Source organism: Staurois parvus, unplaced genomic scaffold (genome assembly GCF_062004578.1).
Source record: "Staurois parvus isolate SC_StPar_1 unplaced genomic scaffold, SC_StPar_1.0 ptg000699l, whole genome shotgun sequence".
Classification (NCBI taxonomy): domain Eukaryota; kingdom Metazoa; phylum Chordata; class Amphibia; order Anura; family Ranidae; genus Staurois; species Staurois parvus.
The window spans coordinates 673,835-697,500 of NW_028318495.1; the positions used below are offsets into that span (position 1 = coordinate 673,835).

The 23,666-nt window shown below is 45.7% G+C and overlaps 1 protein-coding gene across 7 annotated transcripts in view; it reads left to right on the forward strand.

Annotated features, from left to right (window-relative positions):
* The window catches only part of NCOA3 (nuclear receptor coactivator 3), a 220,737-nt gene that overhangs the window by 157,603 nt on the left and 39,468 nt on the right, over positions 1 to 23,666 (forward strand). For all 7 annotated transcript variants that reach the window (XM_089653111.1, XM_089653110.1, XM_089653113.1 and 4 more), the window contains exons 3-6: positions 10,473 to 10,580; positions 12,498 to 12,670; positions 21,161 to 21,261; positions 23,257 to 23,431. In XM_089653111.1, the coding sequence (XP_089509237.1) occupies positions 10,492 to 10,580; positions 12,498 to 12,670; positions 21,161 to 21,261; positions 23,257 to 23,431 (538 nt within the window). In that variant the 5' untranslated portion in view covers positions 10,473 to 10,491. The remainder of the gene's footprint in view (positions 1 to 10,472; positions 10,581 to 12,497; positions 12,671 to 21,160; positions 21,262 to 23,256; positions 23,432 to 23,666) is intronic.

The window sequence follows — 23,666 nt, forward strand, 5'->3', positions numbered from 1 at the left end:
TCTCTTTGTGTAGGGTGACTGATCTTATCACGACTTCTCCTATAGTTTTGGGCTCCTCCTACAGCTCTACTCTCTTCTTGTGCAGGGTGACTGGTCTTGTCTCCACCCCCCTCATATAGTTTTCTTTAGTGGGTGGAGCCTGCTGGGTCCGTCCCACAGCTCTGCTCGCTTTCCTTGTGCAGGGGGACTGGTCTTGTCTGCCCCTTCAGGTAGTTTTCTGTAGGCAGTCTAGAGGGTGGAGCCTTCTTGGCCCCTCCCACAGTTCTGCTTTCTCTTCTTGTGCAGGGGCACTGGTCTTGTGTCTGCCCCCTTGTGTGGGTTTCTGTAGTGGGTGGAGCCTGCTAGGCCCCTCCCACAGCTCTGCTCACTCTCCTTGTGCAGGGTGAATGGTCTTGTCTCCTCACCCTCTTGTAGTCCTCTGCAGGCAGCCCTGTAGTGGGTGGAGCTGCTGGCCCCTCCCACGGCTGTTTTCTGCACAGGCTTTGTACAGCACAATGATGATGTTATTGCAGCTTTTACTGGGTAACATCTGGGTTTGAAAGATGTTGGATTTATAAGATTTAAAGTTTTTTTTTTTTTTTTTTTTTAATCTTATTTTTGTTTCAACTTCATTGCTGGAAGCTGCCTTTAGAGGAGGGCTTTAAGGGATGTAAGCTGTCAGTGTTTGCTGGTTGTAGGCCTATCCTGAGGGGTTTTGTTGTTTAAGGCCCCTTGCACACGGGGCCACCTAAGTGCAGTGCATACCACCCCTCCAAACCAGCTGCATCAAGCCCTGCCGCCTGTCAAATCCTATGGCAGGCTGCGGCTGGATGGGGCTGGTTGCTGCTCTCAGTACAGCCACAGCCTGCTATAAACATGCAGGCAGCATTGCTTGACCTTCTGGACGCACTGCACCTAGACCCAGTGGTTCTCAACCTGTGGGTCGCGACCCCTTTGGGGGTCGAACGACCCTTTCACAGGGGTCGCCTAAGACCATTGGAAAACACATATTTCCGATGTGTAGAAAGCAGCTGCTGTGTAGAAAGCAGCTGCTGTGTAGAAAGCAGCTGCTGTGTAGAAAGCAGCTGCTGTGTAGAAAGCAGCTGCTGTGTAGAAAGCAGCTGCTGTGTAGAAAGCAGCTGCTGTGTAGAAAGCAGCTGCTGTGTAGAAAGCAGCTGCTGTGTTGAAAGCAGCTGCTGTGTTGAAAGCAGCTGCTGTGTTGAAAGCAGCTGCTGTGTTGAAAGCAGCTGCTGTGTTGAAAGCAGCTGCTGTGTTGAAAGCAGCTGCTGTGTTGAAAGCAGCTACTGTGTTGAAAGCAGCTACTGTGTTGAAAGCAGCTACTCTGTTAAAAGCAGCTACTGTGTTGAAAGCAGCAGTATTGGAGGTAAAACGACACTTCATGAATTATAATTACTGGGTAAATAATTTTATGGTTGGGGGTCACCACAACATGAGGAACTGTATTAAAGGGTCACGGCATTAGGAAGGTTGAGTACCACTGACCTAGACAGTCCCGTGTACCAAGGGCCTAATGATTCTGGAATGTTCTAGCAGAGTCCCGCCCTCCACTTCTACCATCATCGGGGCAGACGGGCGAGGTCAGCGTAGTGTTAAGCCGGTCAGAGTAATAGGATTTACAGGGAAGACACACAAGGTCACTGGGGAGTGTTGCTCGGGATCCCGATTATACAGGCCCCAGGTGTATCTTTTTTTTTTTTTCCATTGATAAATATTATTTGGGCCCATTCACAAGGGGTGCAGACAAGCGTCTCCCATGCAAGGCCGTCTTCAATTGGGACAGGAGGTTGCACTGGCACTGTGTCCTAATATAACATGCGGGTGTGGGTCCCTGAACACATACAGGGAGTGATTGGGGACACGCACACACCCGCGTGTTACATTAGGACACAACGGCTGTACCTGCGCAACTTCGTGTCCCAATTGAAGTGAATGGCATGCCAACACGGGCAAGGATGCAACAGCTGTGCATCCTCCAGGCCTGCATGGGAGACCTCAGTGATCCCCCTGCTTTGGTCTGCACAGGGGAAGCTTCCTATTGTAGGTACATAACCAGCACCTCGTCCCATTGTCATGTCACCAGATCTGACCCCAGGTTAGGAGGATTACTGGATGATTCAGCCTGTGCTGACTTGTTTTTCAGCAGAAGATATCACACCTGAATCTATTCCAGCACCAAAAATTCCCCAGCTGCCTCTCACAATTTCTGAGTAAACAAAAGTCTGCCGTGTGGGTGTGCGGGGAGAACTCCCAGGAGTCCAGGGACCTAAAAATACAGAACCGCCGGCTTTTTCATTTTATTATTTTATTTTATTTTTTTTGTGGAAGTCTCGCAGGTTGTCTGAGAGAATGTGAGAGGTTAGATTCGCTCATTGATGGTTTGCCGTTTTCCACACTTCTGTCACATCCAGGCAGTTATTTCACAGCAGTAACAGAGTAAGACTTCAGGAAGTAGTATGTCGGTAAAAGAGAGACCGCTACAATGGAAAAGATAGCCAAAAAAAAGAAAGGTCTCCTCTTATCTGCGACCTCATGGGATCTCCGTTTGGTTCCTCCTGTTGTGCTGAGGCCTCCATTTTACATACATATATATTGTACATTCACATCCGTCCCTATCCCTCAAGGAGCGTACAATCTAAGGTCCCTAACTCACATTCATACACATACTAGGGTCAATTAAGCTACTAGCTTGTCTTTGGAGGGTGGGAGGAAACCGGAGTACCCAGAGGAAACCCACGCAGGCACAGGGAGAACATGCAAGCTCCAGGCAGGTGGTGCCATGGTTGGGATTTTAACAAACGGCCCTAGTGCTAGCGGAGGTGCTAACCATTTAGCCGCTGTGCCCCATTTGAGTCCATTCAGGAAAACCCTTAGTTCTGTTGACATTTGTTTTTTTATTTATTTCAGGTACTTGTATAGCGCCGTCACTTCACATATATATTGTACATTCACATCACTCCCTAACCCCCGAGGGGCGTACAATCTAAGGTCCCTAACCCTCAAGGGGCGTACAATCTAAGGTCCCTAACTCACATTCATACATACACATACTAGGGACAATTTAGACAGGAGCCAAATAACCTACCAGCATGTCTGTGGAATGTGGGAGGAAACCAGAGTACCCAGAGGAAACCCACGCAGGCACAGGGAGAACATGCAAACTCCAGGCAGGTGGTGCCATGGTTGGGATTTGAACCGACGACCCGAGTACTGCCAGGCTGAAGTGTTAACCATTTAGCCACTGTGCTGACATGGAAGGTTGTGTTCCTAGGTGCCATTACTTCGGCATGAAGAGTTTCGGAGTTGGCAGTGCTTTCTTGCAAGGAATCATTCCTGATCTTCCACCATGACCAAGATGGTCCTTCAGCCTCAACCGCCTTGATTACTTGAGGTGGTTTCAACTTTCCGTCTCAACCAAGATATTGTTTTGCCTACTCCTAGGTATAGAGCAGGGGTGCCAAACTCCATTTTATCGTGGGTCATATCAGCATTATGGTTGCCCTCAAAGGGTCGGTTATATCTGTAATACTAGATGTCCAGAGCACCCCACCCCCCCCATTACATTAGATGTCAAGAATCCCACACCCTCCCTAACATCACCGTGCACCCCCTTTGGGGGCAGAGCTGGAAAGCCGAAAGTGCAGGGTCTGGAGGAGGACATGAGGAGGAGTGGAGTAAGTTACCAGAGTCTGCTGAATGCTGAGACCAGGGGAGGCAAGAGATGAGGGGGTGATGCAGTTGCACTGATGGGTGCAGGATTTGGCAGAGGAGTTCTATTCTCTCTGCTGCCAGATAAAGTGGGGGCGGAGACAAGGGGGTACTTACAGGAGAGGTGAAATGGCCTGGTATAGAGGATCACATGACTCACTCCATGTGACAGCAATAATGTTTTGATATTGGCCCAGTTCTGTCACATGAGGGCGGAGGAGACTACCCGGCAATGTGTAAGGTTGTGTTCCTGGTTGCCATTACTTCGGCATGAAGAATATTGAAGTTGGTGGTGCTTTCTTGCAAGGATGTGTTCATGATCCTCCTCCGCCATGACAAGGTGGTCCTTCAGCCTACACTTTCTTGTTTGCCTAAGTCGGTCTTGACTTTCCATCTCAACCAGGATATTGCTTTGCCTTTTTGTTTTCCCAAGCCTCAGTCACCAGGGATCTCCACACTCTACATCTGGTTTTGGCTGTGAAGATGTATCTGAAATCGACAGCCACAGTCAGGCAATCAGACTGTTTACTCTACTGAAGGACCGAGGAAGGGTCATGGGGCTTCCAAGTCTACAATTTCCCCTTGGATTCATCAGCTTCTCTCTCTTTTGGTTTGAAAGGAAAAGCTCCACCTTTTCTGGTGATGGCCCATTGTACCAGGAGTGTAGGTGCCTCCTGGGCTATACGTCATTAGTTTTCAGTGCATGACCCTCATGCCGGCACCCTGTTTTCTGCCCGTTGACCCCAGACTCCAGTCTTGTCCATTGGGTGTGATTGTGGAGCTGAGCGTAGGAAAAACCTGAGAACATAATGTGCAAGATCTTGGATTATCCTCATAGCATGCTATTAGATTGCTTGTAGTCCTTTGAATGGTCAGCTCTTGGGTTCGGCAAGGACTTTTCTTACAACTGCATGGAAAACCCCATGTTGGGACTGAACCCCAACTTTTGTCCCATCACTACTCTGTGTAGGACATTCACTGGAACATCAGGGTAGCAATTGTTTCTGGTTTGTAGGTTGACTGTGTGTTTCCAGCTTTGAATGGAGGGCTTCTCTGGTCCCTGACACTTCTCTATGTAAATATGAATGCTACAGGTGTGACTGATCCGGTATGACGAATATCTCTCTCCCTCCAAGTGTGACCTAGTCTGCTCTCACCAAGCCGTACTCGGGTCACGTGTCTTTGTAGCGGACTGAGCGTGTTACCTGTTCCTGGCGGTATTCCATCATACGTTGCTGGCTGTGTTCTCTGTGCTGGGCATGGTGTGGATGGGTTCGCCATCTCCTGGCACATAACGGAGCAGCTGGCATCGCACAGACATGATACTGGAAGCTTCTGACGGACATCCTGGTTCCGTCTCCTGGCGTGTGTGTGCTTTTCTCCGTGTCCTCCTCCACTTACTGCCTGTTTGCTTTGTGTTGTTTGTGTTGGAATCACAAGGATTGCTGTGGCTTGTGGCTTTTCCCATTGGTAACCTGTACAGTCTGTACTGCGCCTGAGATCTACAGATCTACAACATACATCCTACACATACAGCCGTGATCTAGTATGGTGGGATTAATGATCCTGGGATCTACAATATACATCCTACACATACAGCCGTGATCTAGTATGGTGGAATTAATGATCCTGGGATCTACAACATACATCCTACACATACAGCCGTGATCTGGTATGGTGGGATTAATGATCCTGGGATCTACAGATCTACAACATACATCCTACACATACAGCCGTGATCTAGTATGGTGGGATTAATGATCCTGGGATCTACAACATACATCCTACACATGCAGCCATGATCTAGTATGGTGGGATTAATGATCCTGGGATCTACAACATACATCCTACACATACAGCCGTGATCTAGTATGGTGGGATTAATGATCCTGGGATCTACAACATACATCCTACACATACAGCCGTGATCTAGTATGGTGGGATTAATGATCCTGGGATCTACAACATACATCCTACACATACAGCCGTGATCTAGTATGGTGGGATTAATGATCCTGGGATCTACAACATACATCCTACACATGCAGCCGTGATCTAGTATGGTGGGATTAATGATCCTGGGATCTACAACATACATCCTACACATGCAGCCATGATCTAGTATGGTGGGATTAATGATCCTGGGATCTACAACATACATCCTACACATGCAGCCATGATCTAGTATGGTGGGATTAATGATCCTGGGATCTACAACATACATCCTACACATGCAGCCGTGATCTAGTATGGTGGGATTAATGATCCTGGGATCTACAACATACATCCTACACATACAGCCGTGATCTAGTATGGTGGAATTAATGATCCTGGGATCTACAACATACATCCTACACATACAGCCGTGATCTAGTATGGTGGGATTAATGATCCTGGGATCTACAACATACATCCTACACATACAGCCGTGATCTGGTATGGTGGGATTAATGATCCTGGGATCTACAGATCTACAACATACATCCTACACATACAGCCGTGATCTAGTATGGTGGGATTAATGATCCTTGGATCTACAGATCTACAACACACATCCTACGCATGCAGCCATGATCTAGTATGGTGGGATTAATGATCCTTGGATCTACAGATCTACAACACACATCCTACACATGCAGCCATGATCTAGTATGGTGGGATTAATGATCCTTGGATCTACAGATCTACAACACACATCCTACGCATGCAGCCATGATCTAGTATGGTGGGATTAATGATCCTTGGATCTACAGATCTACAACACACATCCTACACATGCAGCCATGATCTAGTATGGTGGGATTAATGATCCTGGGATCTACAGATCTACAACATACATCCTACACATACAGCCGTGACATGGAATGGTGGGAGGAGTGATCCTGGGATCTATAGATCTAAAACACACACCCTACACATTCCACCATACAGATCATGGCTGTATGAGTGATCCCTGGAGCTATAGATCTACACATAGAGCCGTGATCTGGTATAGTGGGGAGAGTGATCCTGGGATTTACAGATCTACAACACACATCCTACACATACAGCCATGATCTGTAAGGTGGAATGAGTGATCCCTGGAGCTATAGATCTACACATAGAGCCGTGATCTGTGTTGTAGATCTATAGATCTACAACATACATCCTCTACATACAGCCGTGAAATGGTATGGTGGGAGGAGTGATCCTGGGATCTATAGATCTACAACACACACCCTACACATACTTCCGTGATCTGGTGTGGTGAGGCGAGTGATCCTGGGATTTATAACGCTACAACACACATCTGACACATACAGCCATGATCTTGGGATCTACAGATCTACAAAATTCATCCTACACATACAATTGTGATCTGGTATGTTGGGATGAGTGATCCTGGGATCTACAGATCTACAACACACATTCTACACATACAGCCATGATCTGGTATGGTCGGATAAGTGATCCTGGGATCTACAATACACATCCTACACATACAGCTGTGATCTTATATGGTGGGATGAATGTTCCTGGGGTATATAGATCTACAACACACATCCTACACATACAGCCGTGATCTGGTATGTTGGGATGAGTGATCCTGGGGATCTACAACACACCCCCTACACATACAGTCGTGATCTGGTATGTTCGGATGAGTGATCCTGGGGATCTACAACACACCCCCTACTCATACAGCCGTGATCTGGTATGTTGGGATGAGTGATCCTGGGGATCTACAACACACACCCTACTCATACAGCCGTGATCTGATATGGTGGGATGAGTGATCCTGGGGATCTACAACACACCCCCTACTCATACAGCCGTGATCTGGTATGTTGGGATGAGTGATCCTGGGGATCTACAACACACACCCTACTCATACAGCCGTGATCTGGTATGGTGGAATGAGTCTCCAAACTCCTCATTCCCAGGAATGTTACCAATCAGCTGAGTTTCAGGCAGTTGTCATGCTGCCCCCTTTTTCATCTCATCGCCCTGAGCAGTTTCATCCTGCCTGCTCAAGCACGGGCATTGCAGACATCCAGGAGAGTGGCTGAATACACAGATGAAGAAGATCTATAGATGAATACACAGATGAAGAAGATCTATAGATGAATACACAGATGAAGAAGATCTATAGATGAATACACAGATGAAGAAGATCTATAGATGAATACACAGATGTATAAGATCTATAGATGAATACACAGATGTATAAGATCTATAGATGACTACACAGATGAAGAAGATCTATAGATGAATACACAGATGAAGAAGATCTATAGATGACTACACAGATGAAGAAGATCTATAGATGAATACACAGATGTATAAGATCTATAGATGAATACACAGATGAAGAAGATCTATAGATGAATACACAGATGAAGAAGATCTATAGATGAAGATCTATAGATGAATGCACAGATGAAGAAGATCTATAGATGAAGATCTATAGATGAATTCACAGATGAAGATGATCTATAGATGAATACACAGATGAAGAAGATCTATAGATGAATACACAGATGAAGAAGATCTATAGATGAAGATCTATAGATGAATTCACAGATGAAGATGATCTATAGATGAATACACAGATGAAGAAGATCTATAGATGAATACACAGATGAAGAAGATCTATAGATGAAGATCTATAGATGAATTCACAGATGAAGATGATCTATAGATGAATACACAGATGAAGAAGATCTATAGATGAATACACAGATGTATAAGATCTATAGATGAATACACAGATGAAGAAGATCTATAGATGAATACACAGATGAAGAAGATCTATAGATAAATACACAGATGAAGAAGATCTATAGATGAATACACAGATGAAGAAGATCTATAGATGAATACACAGATGAAGATCTACAGATGACTACACAGATGAAGAAGATCTATAGATGAAGATCTATAGATGAATTCACAGATGAAGATGATCTATAGATGAATACACAGATGAAGAAGATCTATAGATGAAGATCTATAGATGAATGCACAGATGAAGATCTATAGATGACTACACAGATGAAGAAGATCTATAGATGAATGCACAGATGAAGGAGATCTATAGATGAATACACAGATGAAGAAGATCTATAGATGAAGATCTATAGATGAATGCACAGATGAAGGAGATCTATAGATGAATACACAGATGATGATCTATAGATGAATGCACAGATGAAGAAGATCTATAGATGAAGATCTATAGATGAATGCACAGATGAAGATCTATAGATGAATGCACAGATGAAGATCTATAGCTAAATACACAGATTAGCTACATATATGGTAGCTGTTTATCAGCCAAAGAATGTGTATTTTCATCCAGAGCTGATATCTGCACTGCTCTGCTACACAGCACAGCCCTGTCTGATATGTTACAATATTATTTGATACCGATGGCGGCGTTTTCCATCTTATCTGTAGTGTATTCTCAGAGTTCAGTGATTGCACACCCTCCTCCCGGGGTAATGAGGCCAGTGAGCGCCGAGCATCTGACGAGGCTTCATAGATGGGGGGCGATTCTCATTGAATAACCTTGGGGAAGGCTGAGTGTCGGGGTGTGTACAGAGAGGAGCCAGGGGCTTACACTATGGGAATGCTGGCACCATCTGCTGGATGCTGCAGGAATTACACCCATCCAGCATCATCCTCATATCTGCCACACCGAGAGCAGTGTGTGCATTCAGCAGCCTGCAGCGCATGTTCACGGATCAGTGTGTGCATTCAGCAGCCTGCAGCCCATGTTCACGGATCAGTGTGTGCATTCAGCAGCCTGCAGCCCATGTTCACGGATCAGTGTGTGCATTCAGCAGCCGGCAATGCATGTTCACGGATCAGTGTGTGCATTGAGCAGCCTCCAACGCATGTTCATGGATCAGTGTGTGCATTGAGCAGCCTCCAACGCATGTTCATGGATCAGTGTGTGCATTGAGCAGCCTCCAACGCATGTTCATGGATCAGTGTGTGCATTCGGCGGCCTGCAGCGCATGTTCACGGATCAGTGTGTGCATTCGGTGGCCTGCAGCGCATGTTCACGGATCAGTGTGTGCATTCGGTGGCCTGCAGCGCATGTTCACGGATCAGTGTGTGCATTCGGTGGCCTGCAGCGCATGTTCACGGATCAGTGTGTGCATTCGGTGGCCTGCAGCGCATGTTCACGGATCAGTGTGTGCATTCAGCAGCCTGCAGCGCATGTTCACGGATCAGTGTGTGCATTCGGTGGCCTGCAGCGTATGTTCACGGATCAGTTCACAGATCAGCCCTCTCTGGTGTATGTCACTATGTGATCAATAAAGGATTTATTTTCACAGAACACGTGGTTGCCGGCTTGGCTGCGTAGACTTCCATTAGAGTGTGGAGACACTTCAGCCAGAGCGCAGGCTTTTCCAGCTCCGGACCGCACAATAGAGCACCTACCTCTCTCACTTTATAGGTTTTCCCTGCAATTAATCTCTATTGTGCATTTTATTTTCATATATATCCTAAATATACATCTTGTTGCCGTATCATTTCTTGTTTTTATAAGGTGTTTGTGTGTATGGGGGGGGGGGGGGGTGTATGGTGAGGATAGTTAACAGCTTTTTATTCAAAGGCCTGATAGCACATGTTGTGTATTTTTTTTTTAATCTGTTCAGTTTAAAATCCAAAAAGGATTTTTGATCATTTTTTTTTTTTGGGTGTGTGTGATTTTTGGTATTTTGATAGCGATATGAGCTGAATAACAGAATGCGGTCCTGTGGTTTGTGTTCCAGCTGCCGATGTTTGTTCACCATGAGCGGTCTAGGTGAAAACTCCCTGGATCCTTTGTCTGGCGATTCGAGAAAGAGAAAGCCATCGTTATGTGACACTCCGGGCCCCAGGTAAGCTGCCCCCCTCCACTCCGTCCTCTAGAATGCAGGAGTCATTAAAATTTTCACCTTTTACAGAAAAAAATGAAAGCTAACACTGGACGCCTTCCCCCTGAAAACTCCTCCCCTTCCGGTCACCAGTGTACTTACCTTCAGGTATGCTGAGCTGTCAGTGGCCATGCAGCTGTCCAAGGATTTGGAATCCCCGCTCTTTTTTCTTCCTACCTGTGCAGCCCTTCTAGGACGGATCAGAGCAAAGCTAGTGCCAGCTCTGACCAATCAGAATCGCTCTGGTCCATCCCAGAAGAGATGCACAAGGAAGAGGAAAAAGAGCCAGGATTTTAAGTCCCCAGACTGCTGGACCGGCTGTGTGGGCACTGACACAACCTAATAGGCAAGCACAGCGGGGACTAGGGGGGTGTACAGTATTAGTTCATCTTTTGATTTTCTCTGTAAAGGTGAAATGACACTTTGAGGAACTCTGCTTTCTAATATTTTTATGAAAGGAAAAAAAAACATCAGGTCATTTGTACAAATTAAAAGGTTTTAGGTCCAGACCTGCATAGTGTTTACATTCCACACTGCTCTGCCTGATCAGATCTGGGTATTGTTTACACTCCACACTGCTCAGCCTGATCAGGTCTGGGTTATGTTTACACTTCTCACTGATCAGATCTGGGTCTTGTTTACCCTCCACACTGCTTTGCCTGATCAGGTCAGAGTTATGTTTACACTTTTCACTGCTCAGCCTCATCATGTCTGGGTATTGTTTATACTCAAGGCTGCTTAGCCTGATCAGGTCTGGGTATTGTTTAAGCTTCTCTCTGCTCAGCCTGATCAGGTCTGGGGTTATGTTTACACTTTTCACTGCTCAGCCTGATGAGGTCTGGGTATTGTTTACACTTCTCACTGCTCAGCTTGATCAGGTCTGAATATTGTTTACTATCTTTTCCACTTCTCATTGATCAGGTCTGGGTTTTGTTTATTCTTCTCACTGCTCAGCCTGATCAGGTCTGGGTATTTTCACTTCTCACTGTTCCCCCTGATCAGATCTGGGTATTTGTTTACACTTCTCACTGCTCAGCCTGATCAGGTCTTGGTTATGTTTACACTTGTCACTGCTCAGCCTGATCAGGTCTTGGTTACGTTTACACTTTTCACTGCTCAGCCTGATCAGGTCTGGGTATTGTTTACACTTGTCACTGCTTGGCCTGATCAGGTCTGGGTATTGTTTACACTTCTCACTGCTTGGCCTGATCAGGTCTGGGTATTGTTTACACTTCTCACTGCTCAACCTGATCAGGTCTGGGTATTGTTTACACTTGTCACTGCTTGGCCTGATCAGGTCTGGGTATTGTTTACACTTCTCACTGCTTGGCCTGATCAGGTCTGGGTATTGTTTACACTTCTCACTGCTCCAGTGTACATTGAAGTGTGTACTCCTGCCTTGGTGTATGCGCTTTGTTTGGCTGAAGGGAATATGGTCATCCTGATCATTGGTGGAAGTACAAGTAGGTGTAGGAACTCCCCTCTGTACTGGTGATCTGACCCGCACATGAACAGATGGAGAGTAAGCCAGTGCTGCAGTGTATGCCCCACACCTAGCCCTGCGCTGTCCGAGCAGTTGGAAGTAGCAGTCATCCTCATCCTCATCCAGATAACTATTACACATGTTTAGTGTAGAACACACGGAGGTGTTAGTAGAATTTCTTGTCAGAAATGTAAGCCCCGTCCTCCTGGTTGTCACGCACAGTCCCGGGGTGAAGCAATCCTCGCTGAGGGCTGTCCTGGTTCCTGTCTGTGTCTCGCTCCCTATTCCCTGTGAAGTTCCCATCTATTTCCAGAGCGAAGACTTTGCATATGCGAGACGGCGTGCGCTGCTGCTTGATGAATTACATATGCTAAGCGCTGTCTTTCCTTCTTTCCTAGCCTGACCTGCAGCGGGGAGAAGAGAAGACGTGAGCAGGAGAGCAAGTACATCGAAGAGCTGGCCGAGCTGATATCAGCAAATCTCAGCGACATTGACAACTTCAATGTCAAACCTGATAAATGTGCAATCCTAAAAGAGACCGTCAGGCAGATTCGTCAGATTAAAGAACAAGGTACGCTCCGCTCCGCCTCCACGTTGTCTTTGGAAAGTCTGGAAAGGTCGATGGGGATTGTGGAAGGAGGACCTGTCACATATGTTCTTTTATCAATGTTTAATGGATTTATATATACACTCAATTGTTTCTGCTCTAAATTGGGAGCAGCACCTATCAGACAGTCATCATAAATGGATAATCATCAGAATTGGCTTTGATATGTGTGTTAGAGTGTGAGAGGAGCATACCTGCTTAACCACTTCCCGTCTGGCCCATGTACATAAACGGCCGGACAGGAGCAGTGTAGGAGCGGGTGGCCGTTTTCAAACGTCCTCCCGCATTCCCTGCCTGTGTGCACTCCCTGGGAGCGAGCGGCACCACAATCCAGTGCCCACTGTGTCCGGAGAACACCGATCTCTGTACGGGACCTCTGGGCGAGGTCCCGATCATGTGATCACTGGTGGGCCAATCAGTGTGATCACATGAATAGTCCTAAGCAAGATGTCACTTCCTGACATCATTGCTTACTACTTGTGAAATCTATGAATGATCACAGAGATCACATGGTACAGGGCCATTCACAACAGCCTTGTACCATGTGACAAGCTGTGCCCAATCACAGCTCACACAGTATTTCTCAATGGCTGCAAGAATGCAGCCAGAGAGAAGGAGAAATAATTGCTTTTACTGCCTTTATGGGTGTAAAAGCAATCAGTGTAAAAAAAAAAAAAAACCTTCATCACCCCCCACAAGTAGTAGTGTCACTATGGTGACACTGAACTGCTAGGGTGACAGTATGTTTAAAAAAAAAAAAGCAAAACAAATAACATAAAAAAATGTAAAATAAAAATATGAAAAAAGTTTTTTGAAAAATTATAATTTTTGGTTATAAACTAATTTGGATTATTTTTTTTTTTTTTTTACTAAAAAGATAGATTAATACATTTTGGCCAAGATTTATGAAGAAAGATTATTTGCAAAATTTTATAAGAAAAACACTTTTTTTTTTTTTTTTTTGTGACCGCACAATTGTCATTCAAAGTGTGATGGAGCTGAAAGCTGAAAATTGGCCTGGACTGGAAGGGGGCCGAAGTGTCCGGACTGGAAGGGGGCCGAAGTGTCCGGACTGGAAGGGGGCCGAAGTGTCCGGACTGGAAGTGGGCCGAAGTGTCCGGACTGGAAGGGGGCGGAAGTGTCCGGACTGGAAGGGGGCGGAAGTGTCCAGACTGGAAGGGGGCGGAAGTGTCCGGACTGGAAGGGGGTGGAAGTGTCCGGACTGGAAGGGGGTGGAAGTGTCCGGACTGGAAGGGGGTGGAAGTGTCCGGACTGGAAGGGGGTGGAAGTGTCCGGACTGGAAGGGGGGGAAAGTGTCCGGACTGGAAGGGGGGGAAAGTGTCCAGACTTGAAGTGGTTAAAGCATATCTAAACCCCAAAACGAAAAAGTAACTTTTCTATTTATTAATTGTCCATTGAGGCGCACAGGAAGACGCTTGGGTTATACTGCCACCAACAGGAGGCTTGGACAATGGCAAAGGAAGAACTGTAGCTCGGATAACCCCTCCCACTGCCAGCATGCCACCGGTTTTTGCTAGTGTCCTAGAAAGATGGACCTTTATTATTTCTTTATCCCTGGTTCACACTAATGCGGTGGGGGAAACACAGAAAATCCTGTGCGTTTCCTGCACCGCATTGCAATCGCACGGCGTCCATGTGACCTGGTAAGGGTGTGGGAGTTCCACCTGATTAAAAAAAAAACTGTAGCTGCTGACTTTTAAAATACAGCCACTTACTGTCCCTCGGTCCAGCCGTGTCCTCACCACGGCTGGTTTCACTGACCATCTTCTCTCCCCGGTGTCGGCATCTTCAGTGTGGGCACCCGGCTGTGACAGATTCCGGCTTCACAACCAAGGTTCCCACTGCACATGTGCGAGAATCGCTGAGCTTTGTGAATGGCCCCGTAGTCTTCTGGGACCTGTCCTGGGTCCCAGAAGACTATGGAGAGGGAGGACAATCGCCTAGGCCAGGGGTAGGCAACCTGCAGCTCTCTAGCTGTTGTGGAACTACATTTCCCATGAGGCATTGCAACATTACAAAACTGACAGTTACAGCTATGACTTGCAGAGGCATGATGGAACTTGTAGTCCTGCAGCTCTCAGGTTGCCTACCCCTGACGTAGACCATCACAGCGGAAGTGGGAGCGGGTACCTGTCAAATTTGGGTCCCTGCTCCCCAAAGGTGCCAATCCTTAATAGGGAGCGGGGGACAATGGCTTAAAGCGGAACGTTGCCTTTTTAGGTGTAGCTTTGCTTTAACGACACAACCCGAAAAAGGTCACAAAATGCAGTGCGATTACCAGAATTCGCTTTGCACGGGTGTGAACACCCATGGGATGCGAATCCGATGCGGGGTCCTGCACCTTTTTGGTGCAGATGTGATGCGATTTGAGCCATACAAAATGTATGGCTCAAATCGCACCGCACAGACATTGCATTCGATTTGCACCGGAATGCGGTGCAGTTCCTGTGTGAATCCCATGCGATGTGCCACACCGCATTCGTGTGAACCCGGGCTGAAAGTGGTTCTAAAGGTAGAAGGATTTTCTTGTAAACCTGTGCGACTTGGGATCCGACTTGTGAGACCCCAAGTCGCAGGACATGTGTATTTCCGTGTATTTCTATGAGAGCCGTTCCTACTGACACTACTAAAGTCGCTGCGACATCAGGAAAAGGTTCTTGCACTGCTCTTGGTTCGATTTTGATGTGACTTTGGTCCAGAGAATGTGAAGTCAGACCAAAGCCTCGCCAAAGTCGTGCGACTTTGTCTTCCCACAAGTATGAAAGCAGCCTCTCTGCGTTAATGACCCCCCCCCTGTGCGGCTGTAGATAATACGGAGTATACAGAATATCCCTGAGCAGTATGTGTGACGGCGATCTGTTTACAGAGCCACGCTTTATTTGGCCTATAAAACCTAAGAACTGTCAGGAATGGTGGAAACCGGCCTATAAATATGAGGAAGTCCTTGTGTTAACACACAGATCGTTAAATAAACCGACTTTATAGACTGAGCACACAGCCGTGACACGCGGGGACGATCCTCTCTGTATCGGGCCGGCTCTTCGAATTACTCCAAGAAAACTTCAGCCTGAAAGTAACGGAAGACGGAGATCCGTATATAAATGACAGCGGAAGTATTCGTCTTGTGAGCGATGTAATAATCCTCGGGAGGACACCTAGGTCTAGTCTGTAGGAGGTGCCCGGAGGAATTGTCAAGTGATGGGTAGGAGTGCCTCGTCTCACAGGACGGGAATGACCACAAAACACGAGGACTAAAGCCATTGATTTAACGGGCTCCCAAAACTTGATCAAAACGCTGCGCTAGAGGGACAAGAGGGTACAAAGAGGAAATTGCACACTTCCCATACTGTAAATCTGACGGGAAGGTTTACTACGTTCGGATAAAAACACAAATACAACATAAGATCGATATTAACCGCTTCCCTACCGGACACTTTTACCCCCTTCCAGCCCAGGACAATTTTCCAGCTTTCAGCGCTGTCGCACTTTGGCAATTGCGTGGACATGCAACATTGTACCCATATTACATTTTTATCGTTTTTTTCACACAAATAGAGCTTTCTTATGTTGGTATTTAAAAAAAGAGCAGCAAATTTAAAGGAAGAAAAATTTTTTTTGTTTCTGTTATAAAATTTTACAAACAGGTAATTTTTCTTCTTCACTGATGTGTGTTTGAGGCTGCACTAAAAGGCAGCATTGAGGGGCAGCACTGATGGGCCTTGATGAGGTGGTATGGATAGGCAGCACTGATGGACACTGATAGGCTGCACTGATGAGGTGGCACTGGTGGGCATTGACAAGGAGGCACTGTGCTACTGCACGGATATGCGGCATTGGTGGGCATTGACGAGGAGGCACTGTGCTACTGCACAGATATGCAGCAATGATGGGTACTGATAGGAGGCACTGTGCTACTGCACGGATATACAGCAATGATGGGTACTGATAGGAGGCACTGTGCTACTGCACAGATATGCAGCAATGATGGGTACTGATAGGAGGCACTGTGCTACTGTACGGATATGCAGCAATGATGGGTACTGATAGGAGGCACTGTGCTACTGCACGGATATACAGCAATGATGGGTACTGATAGGAGGCACTGTGCTACTGCACAGATATGCAGCAATGATGGGTACTGATAGGAGGCACTGTGCTACTGCACGGATATACAGCAATGATGGGTACTGATAGGAGGCACTGTGCTACTGCACGGATATGCAGCAATGATGGGTACTGATAGGCGGCACTGGTGGGCGTTGACAAGGAGGCACTGTGCTACTGCACGGATATGCAGCAATGATGGGTACTGATAGGCGGCACTAGTGGGCATTGACAAGGAGGCACTGGTGCTACTGCACGGATATGCAGCAATGATGGGTACTGATAGGCGGCATTGACAAGGAGGCACTGGTGCTACTGCACGGATATGCAGCAATGATGGGTACTGATAGGCGGCACTGGTGGGCATTGATGAGGAGGCACTGGTGCTGCTGCACTGATATTCAGAAATTATGTGTACTGATAGGCGGCACTGACTGGCGGCACTTGATTGGCACAACCGCTGGGCAGCACTGATCAGTGACACTGCTGGGCCCTGGTACTGCTGGTGACTGGTACTGCTGGCCACTGATCATCAGTACCCTGTTTATCAGTGCAAATCTGCTCTGTAATATTTGCCGGTTATCGGCAGTACTTTCCGCACGCTGCGACAGCATGAGGAAAATGCCGATAACCGGCAACTGCATTTACTCGGTGATCTGCTGTGTCATTGGACACAGCTGATCATGTGGTAAAAGGCCGCTGTGATTGGCATTTTAGTCTATGTGATCAGCTGGTTCTGTAGGACACAGAAAAAATTGACAGCGTTGTGTGTGTGCACCGCTGGGAGCACGTTGTAGGAGGACATCATATTATGCCCTCCCAGAACTGGACAATCACCCTTTAGCTGTCATTCAGCTATAGCGCGGTTGTAAAGTGGTTAAAAACTACGCAACCCAGAAACCAGAAGGAAGTATATTCAAACTATGGATAGATGAGTTCAGTTCAGGAAAAATACCCAACTAAGGATAGGAGGGTTTAGTTCCTCTGTAGGGAAGTATATCCAGCTAAGGATAGGGGGGTTTAGTTCCTCTGTAGGGAAGTATATCCAGCTAAGGATAGGGGGGTTTTGTTCCTCTGTAGGGAAGTATATCCAACTAAGGATAGGAGGGTTCAGTTTCTCTGTAGGGACGTATATCCAGCTAAGGATAGGAGGGTTTAGTTCCTTTAGGGAAGTATATCCAACTAAGGAGAGGAGGGTTTAGTTCCGCTGTAAGGAAGTGTATCCAGCTAAGGATAGGGGGGTTTAGTTCCTCTGTAGGGACGTATATCCAGCTAAGGATAGGGGGGTTTAGTTCCTCTGTAGGGACGTATATCCAGCTAAGGATAGGGGGGTTTAGTTCCTCTGTAGGGACGTATATCCAGCTAAGGAGAGGAGGGTTTAGTTCCTCTGTAGGGACGTATATCCAGCTAAGGATAGGGGGGTTTAGTTCCTCTGTAGGGACGTATATCCAGCTAAGGAGAGGAGGGTTTAGTTCCTCTGTAGGGACGTATATCCAGCTAAGGATAGGAAGGTTTTGTTCCTCTGTAGGGACGTATATCCAGCTAAGGAGAGGAGGGTTTAGTTCCTCTGTAGGGACGTATATCCAGCTAAGGATAGGGAGGTTTAGTTCCTCTGTAGGGACGTATATCCAGCTAAGGATAGGGGGGTTTAGTTCCTCTGTAGGGACGTATATCCAGCTAAGGATAGGGGGGTTTAGTTCCTCTGTAGGGACGTATATCCAGCTAAGGATAGGGGGGTTTAGTTCCTCTGTAGGGACGTATATCCAGCTAAGGAGAGGAGGGTTTAGTTCCTCTGTAGGGACGTATATCCAGCTAAGGATAGGGGGGTTTAGTTCCTCTGTAGGGACGTATATCCAGCTAAGGATAGGGGGGTTTAGTTCCTCTGTAGGGACGTATATCCAGCTAAGGATAGGGGGGTTTAGTTCCTCTGTAGGGACATATCCAGCTAAGGATAGGAAGGTTTAGTTCCTCTGTAGGGACATATCCAGCTAAGGATAGGAAGGTTTAGTTCCTCTGTAGGGACATATCCAGCTAAGGATAGGAGGGTTTAGTTCCTCTGTAGGGACATATCCAGCTAAGGATAGGAAGGTTTAGTTCCTCTGTAGGGACATATCCAGCTAAGGATAGGAGGGTTTAGTTCCTCTGTAGGGACATATCCAGCTAAGGATAGGAGGGTTTAGTTCCTCTGTAGGGACATATCCAGCTAAGGATAGGAGGGTTTAGTTCCTCTGTAGGGACATATCCAGCTAAGGATAGGAAGGTTTAGTTCCTCTGTAGGGACGTATATCCAGCTAAGGATAGGGGGGTTTAGTTCCTCTGTAGGGACATATCCAGCTAAGGATAGGAGGGTTTAGTTCCTCTGTAGGGACATATCCAGCTAAGGATAGGGGGGTTTAGTTCCTCTGTAGGGACATATCCAGCTAAGGAGAGGAGGGTTTAGTTCCTCTGTAGGGACATATCCAGCTAAGGATAGGAGGGTTTAGTTCCTCTGTAGGGACATATCCAGCTAAGGAGAGGAGGGTTTAGTTCCTCTGTAGGGACATATCCAGCTAAGGAGAGGAGGGTTTAGTTCCTCTGTAGGGACGTATATCTAACTAGGAGTCGAAGAAACAATAGTGTGCAGTATGTATAAAACAAAAAAATAATCGCTGTTTTCACTTTGAGGCAGCTAGCGCTCATCAGGAGGACATGACTCCGTATTTTATTGTGGGAGTAACTTTTGGGTGATGACAACAGAACACCAAAAACAAGTCCATCCTCTCCTGTGATTGTTACCGAAGGAGAAGAGATTAGCAGTTGACCTAAATGGTCTAAAAATACCCAAAGCCATGATTAATCTTTGCTAAAGGAAAATAAAAATCATTTTATGACTTCCACATTCCTGTTCTGCTGAGAACAAACACAATATAAAGTTAGGTCTGGAAGTTGTGGAGGTTCCGATAGGAGGAGGTTTGTACAAACACAAGATGGAGGTTGCTGTGTTGCTGAACCTCTGTGAAGATGAGGAGGCTGCGACTGAAGGAGGAGGTTAAAGCTCATTAAATGGTATCTAAACCCAAAAACAAAAATATAATTAGTTGCAGCCTTCCAGTCCTCTGTTGTGACCGCATTCTCCTTTTTTCAGGCTTTATTTCCCTCTGGTGATCCTGCCAGTAACACACTTCCTGTCCTGGGGTGACCACGCTCGCTCACTCCACCACATCTATGGAGGAGCAGCATTGTCAATCTAACTTGGGTCTAGAGGCGTGTAGAATTAAAACATTTGTTTCATTCATATTCATTCCTTTTTGCCAATTAACTAATTTGTAGTTTAAATTTAGTTTTTGGAATTCGTTTAGTTTCATTTATTCATTTTTGAATTAGATTTGAATTTTTCAAATTTGGTCGAATTCAATTCAACTCGGTCGAATTCAATTTGATTGAATTCGGAAAATTCGAATCGCCATTCGCATACAGTTTTTCTGTTTACGATTTCTGATGCAGCTGCTGAATTTTTTACATCTAAGAATTGCGTTATGTTTACATTTTCATATTCGTTGTCCTATTTGAATCGCATTTTGGATTTCGCCAGTTTGCATGAATTTCACTGTTTCGGACAATTCGTGTGCATTCATTACTATTGTGTTTCGGATACATCCGAATTTCCAAATAACTAAAAATGTATTTGAATTTTGGACAACAGAACCACCTCTCTTCTCTGTATGATGGGGGGGGGATTTCTATAGTCCTAGAGATAACTGGGAACGGTTGTATCTGATAGGAATCAGCAGACACTGAGAATACAGGAAGCTATCAGCTCACACAGTTTCTGGCAGGATCAGCAGGTCTTCGATGGAACAAAATGCTTTCAGTTTTATCTTTAGGTTTATGTTTATTCTTTTCTTTATATTGTCTTCCAATGACAACGCGTTATTTACAATGATACTTTACATTGGTTTTGTTCCTGTTTTTGTGATTCCTTTTGGAAAATTTGTATAAAATAACCAACAATGTTGTATATTTCTGCTTGAGATGTGGTGGCTGCATTAGTTTTCACTTTTCAGCTAGTGCAGTGAATCCCTATCAGTCCTGTCAGAAATGCACTGTCCTTGTCACTACCTGTGAGCTGAAAGGAAAACGCAAAGAACGTTGACTCTGTTGTAGAAACTACTAATCACATCGACCATTAGATGAACAATAACACACGTTTGTAGTCCAGCCGGTGTGACAACAATGACTTCCTCCACAGATACAGTGAGCCGGGCAGCAGTGCTGCGATCCCCCGGTGTGCATGGAAGATCTGTTCTGGTCTCAGAATAAATTTTTTTTTTTCCTGTGTGTGTTTTTTAGGAAAGGCTTCCTCCAATGATGATGAGGTCCAGAAGGCAGACGTGTCGTCCACAGGGCAGGGGGTGATCGATAAGGATTCTTTGGGGCCCCTTCTACTACAGGTGTGTACAGCCATCGTTGGCTCGTGCTGTGTACTTCGTCCTAAATCCCCTAAAATAATTTATAAAGCTGAACTCCGGGATAAGCAGCTCTTCAGTCGCGTGTGTTCTCCCTGAATCTCGGGGAGCTTTGTGTATTTCATCCAGATCTGTGCAGGAATTTAGACTTCCTGTCATAAAGACCGCTCAATGCTGCTCTCTCTCTGTAGGCAGGGAAGACTGGGCTTGTCTCCGCCCCCTCCTGTAGTTTCCTGTAAGTGCAGCCTGCTGGTCCCGCCCACATCTGTGCACAGAGCACAGTGATGATGTCACGGCTACTTTTACAAGAGAATATCTGGGTTGGCAAAAACATTTGGTGCACACAAAGTGGATTTTTATTTTATTTTTTTAAACTTTTATTTGAAGTGTAACTTCGCTGCATCTGAGCAGCACAAACCAAAAACGCTTTTTAGTATTGAAAGCAACGCCCCACCCCCAATCCATATCTTGATGCTTTATTTTGCTGAGACCTCTCTTTGAAAAACACCAGCCCCTAGCATTTCTGGCAGTGGCCATCTTGAGTAAGGGCAGATCATTCACGTGGCATTTACTTCCTTGAATCCACTACTCTTAGCTCAGGCATGCAGAATGGTGTGCTTGGCTGAGAAAGCCCCTCCCCCCCTGATGGAGACGTCTGGTATGTATGACATCATGGGAATGTATGCCATGGGAATTGTGTGTAAATCTGGCCGGCAGACTCCTGCCTGTCCGGTGGAAGCAGTCAGGGGAGTTTTTTTGCCTTGTGGCCCTGTGTGGGTCGAGGAGGGGAGGTGAGCAGGCATTGCTGCCATTGGAGGATTCCTTTTTGAGCACTAGAAGTGAAGATCACAGAGTGTTTTCACAATTTGCATGGACTTTTTGAGTATATTTTGGACACTGAGTTTATTTATTTTTTTTTTCACAGAATTAAGTAGTTATCTATTTAATTTAATTTGTTATAGGGTTTTATCACAGGATATATGTATTGCATATTTATTTATTTATCTATTTATTTTTTGAAGAATCACTATTTATTTGATTTATAGGTTTGTCACAATTTATCACGATTTGTCACATGAATTAGTATTATTATTTTCACTAATATTTGAGTATTTTTCATGAATTTCATATTTGTTATTTTCCATCACAGATTAATTATGAGGCATTATTAATTGATATTAAGAGAGGTGTTTATGTATTTTCACTAATAGATTTAGTTTTTATGTTTTTCATCACCTTATGGTATCGATTACTTTTAAGTTCAGTTGGTATTTATGGTATGTATAGAGGGATTTTTCTTAGGTAGTTTGGGAGCGCTTCACTATTTAATATATGGTATTTACGACTTATTGGTTGAGGTTGAGTGATTGCAGCTGGTAGATAGGGACGTACCCATATCAAGCGCAGGAGGATATCCCCCCCCCTAGTCAGGCGGCTCCGCGGTTGCTGACTGCTTTCGCAGTGGTTCCGGTGAAATCCCCTCCTCATTCCTCATCTTTGTGTGACCGGGAAGGCGACTTCCGGGTCGCGGCTGTCACTTTCCCGCCTAGAATAGCCGGGGGAAGATGTATTGCAATACATCTAATGGATCACAGAGGAGACACAGGAGACTTTTAGACCCTGCATGTCTCAAAGAGAACCTGTCAGCAATAAATCATCACATATTTGTGTCCCATAGGTGATGAAAAAAAAGTTCAGTAAAAAAAATCTTTTTTTCCCTTTTTGTAAAAAAAAATAGTTAAATCCAAGCACATAACATCCCCCCTCCAGAAATTTTTTTTTAGGCCCCCCCACACACACACAGGTACAAACGTAAACGCACACATCAGCGTGCCTACGCATGAATCCATTGATTGTAATACACATGTTACATATCACCTCGCATGCCAGAGTAAGAGCGATAATTCTAGCACCAGACCTCCTCCGTAACCCTGGAACCTCTCTCCCTCTTGTGTGACGTGTGCACGGTTCTGTCGGCAGGCTCTGGACGGGTTCCTGTTTGTGGTGAACCGGGAAGGCAGCATTGTGTTCGTATCCGAGAACGTCACCCAGTACTTACAGTACAAGCAGGAGGATCTGGTCAACACCAGCGTGTACACCATCCTGCACGAAGATGACCGCAAAGACTTCCTCAAGAATCTGCCCAAATCCACAGGTAGGTCGGACTGTGTTTCTGTAAGACACGCAGGGGTCGATTTACTAAAGGCAAATAGACTGTGCACTTTGCAAGTGCAGTTGCCCCCCTGCTTGGTAGATGAGGTAAAGCTTCACTTTGCAAAGAATACCCAATCACATGTCAAGAAAATTAAAAAAACAAAAAAAAAAGAAATTTTCCTTTCACATGATTGGATGATGGAAGTCCGCAAAGCTTCCCCTCATTTATTAAGCTC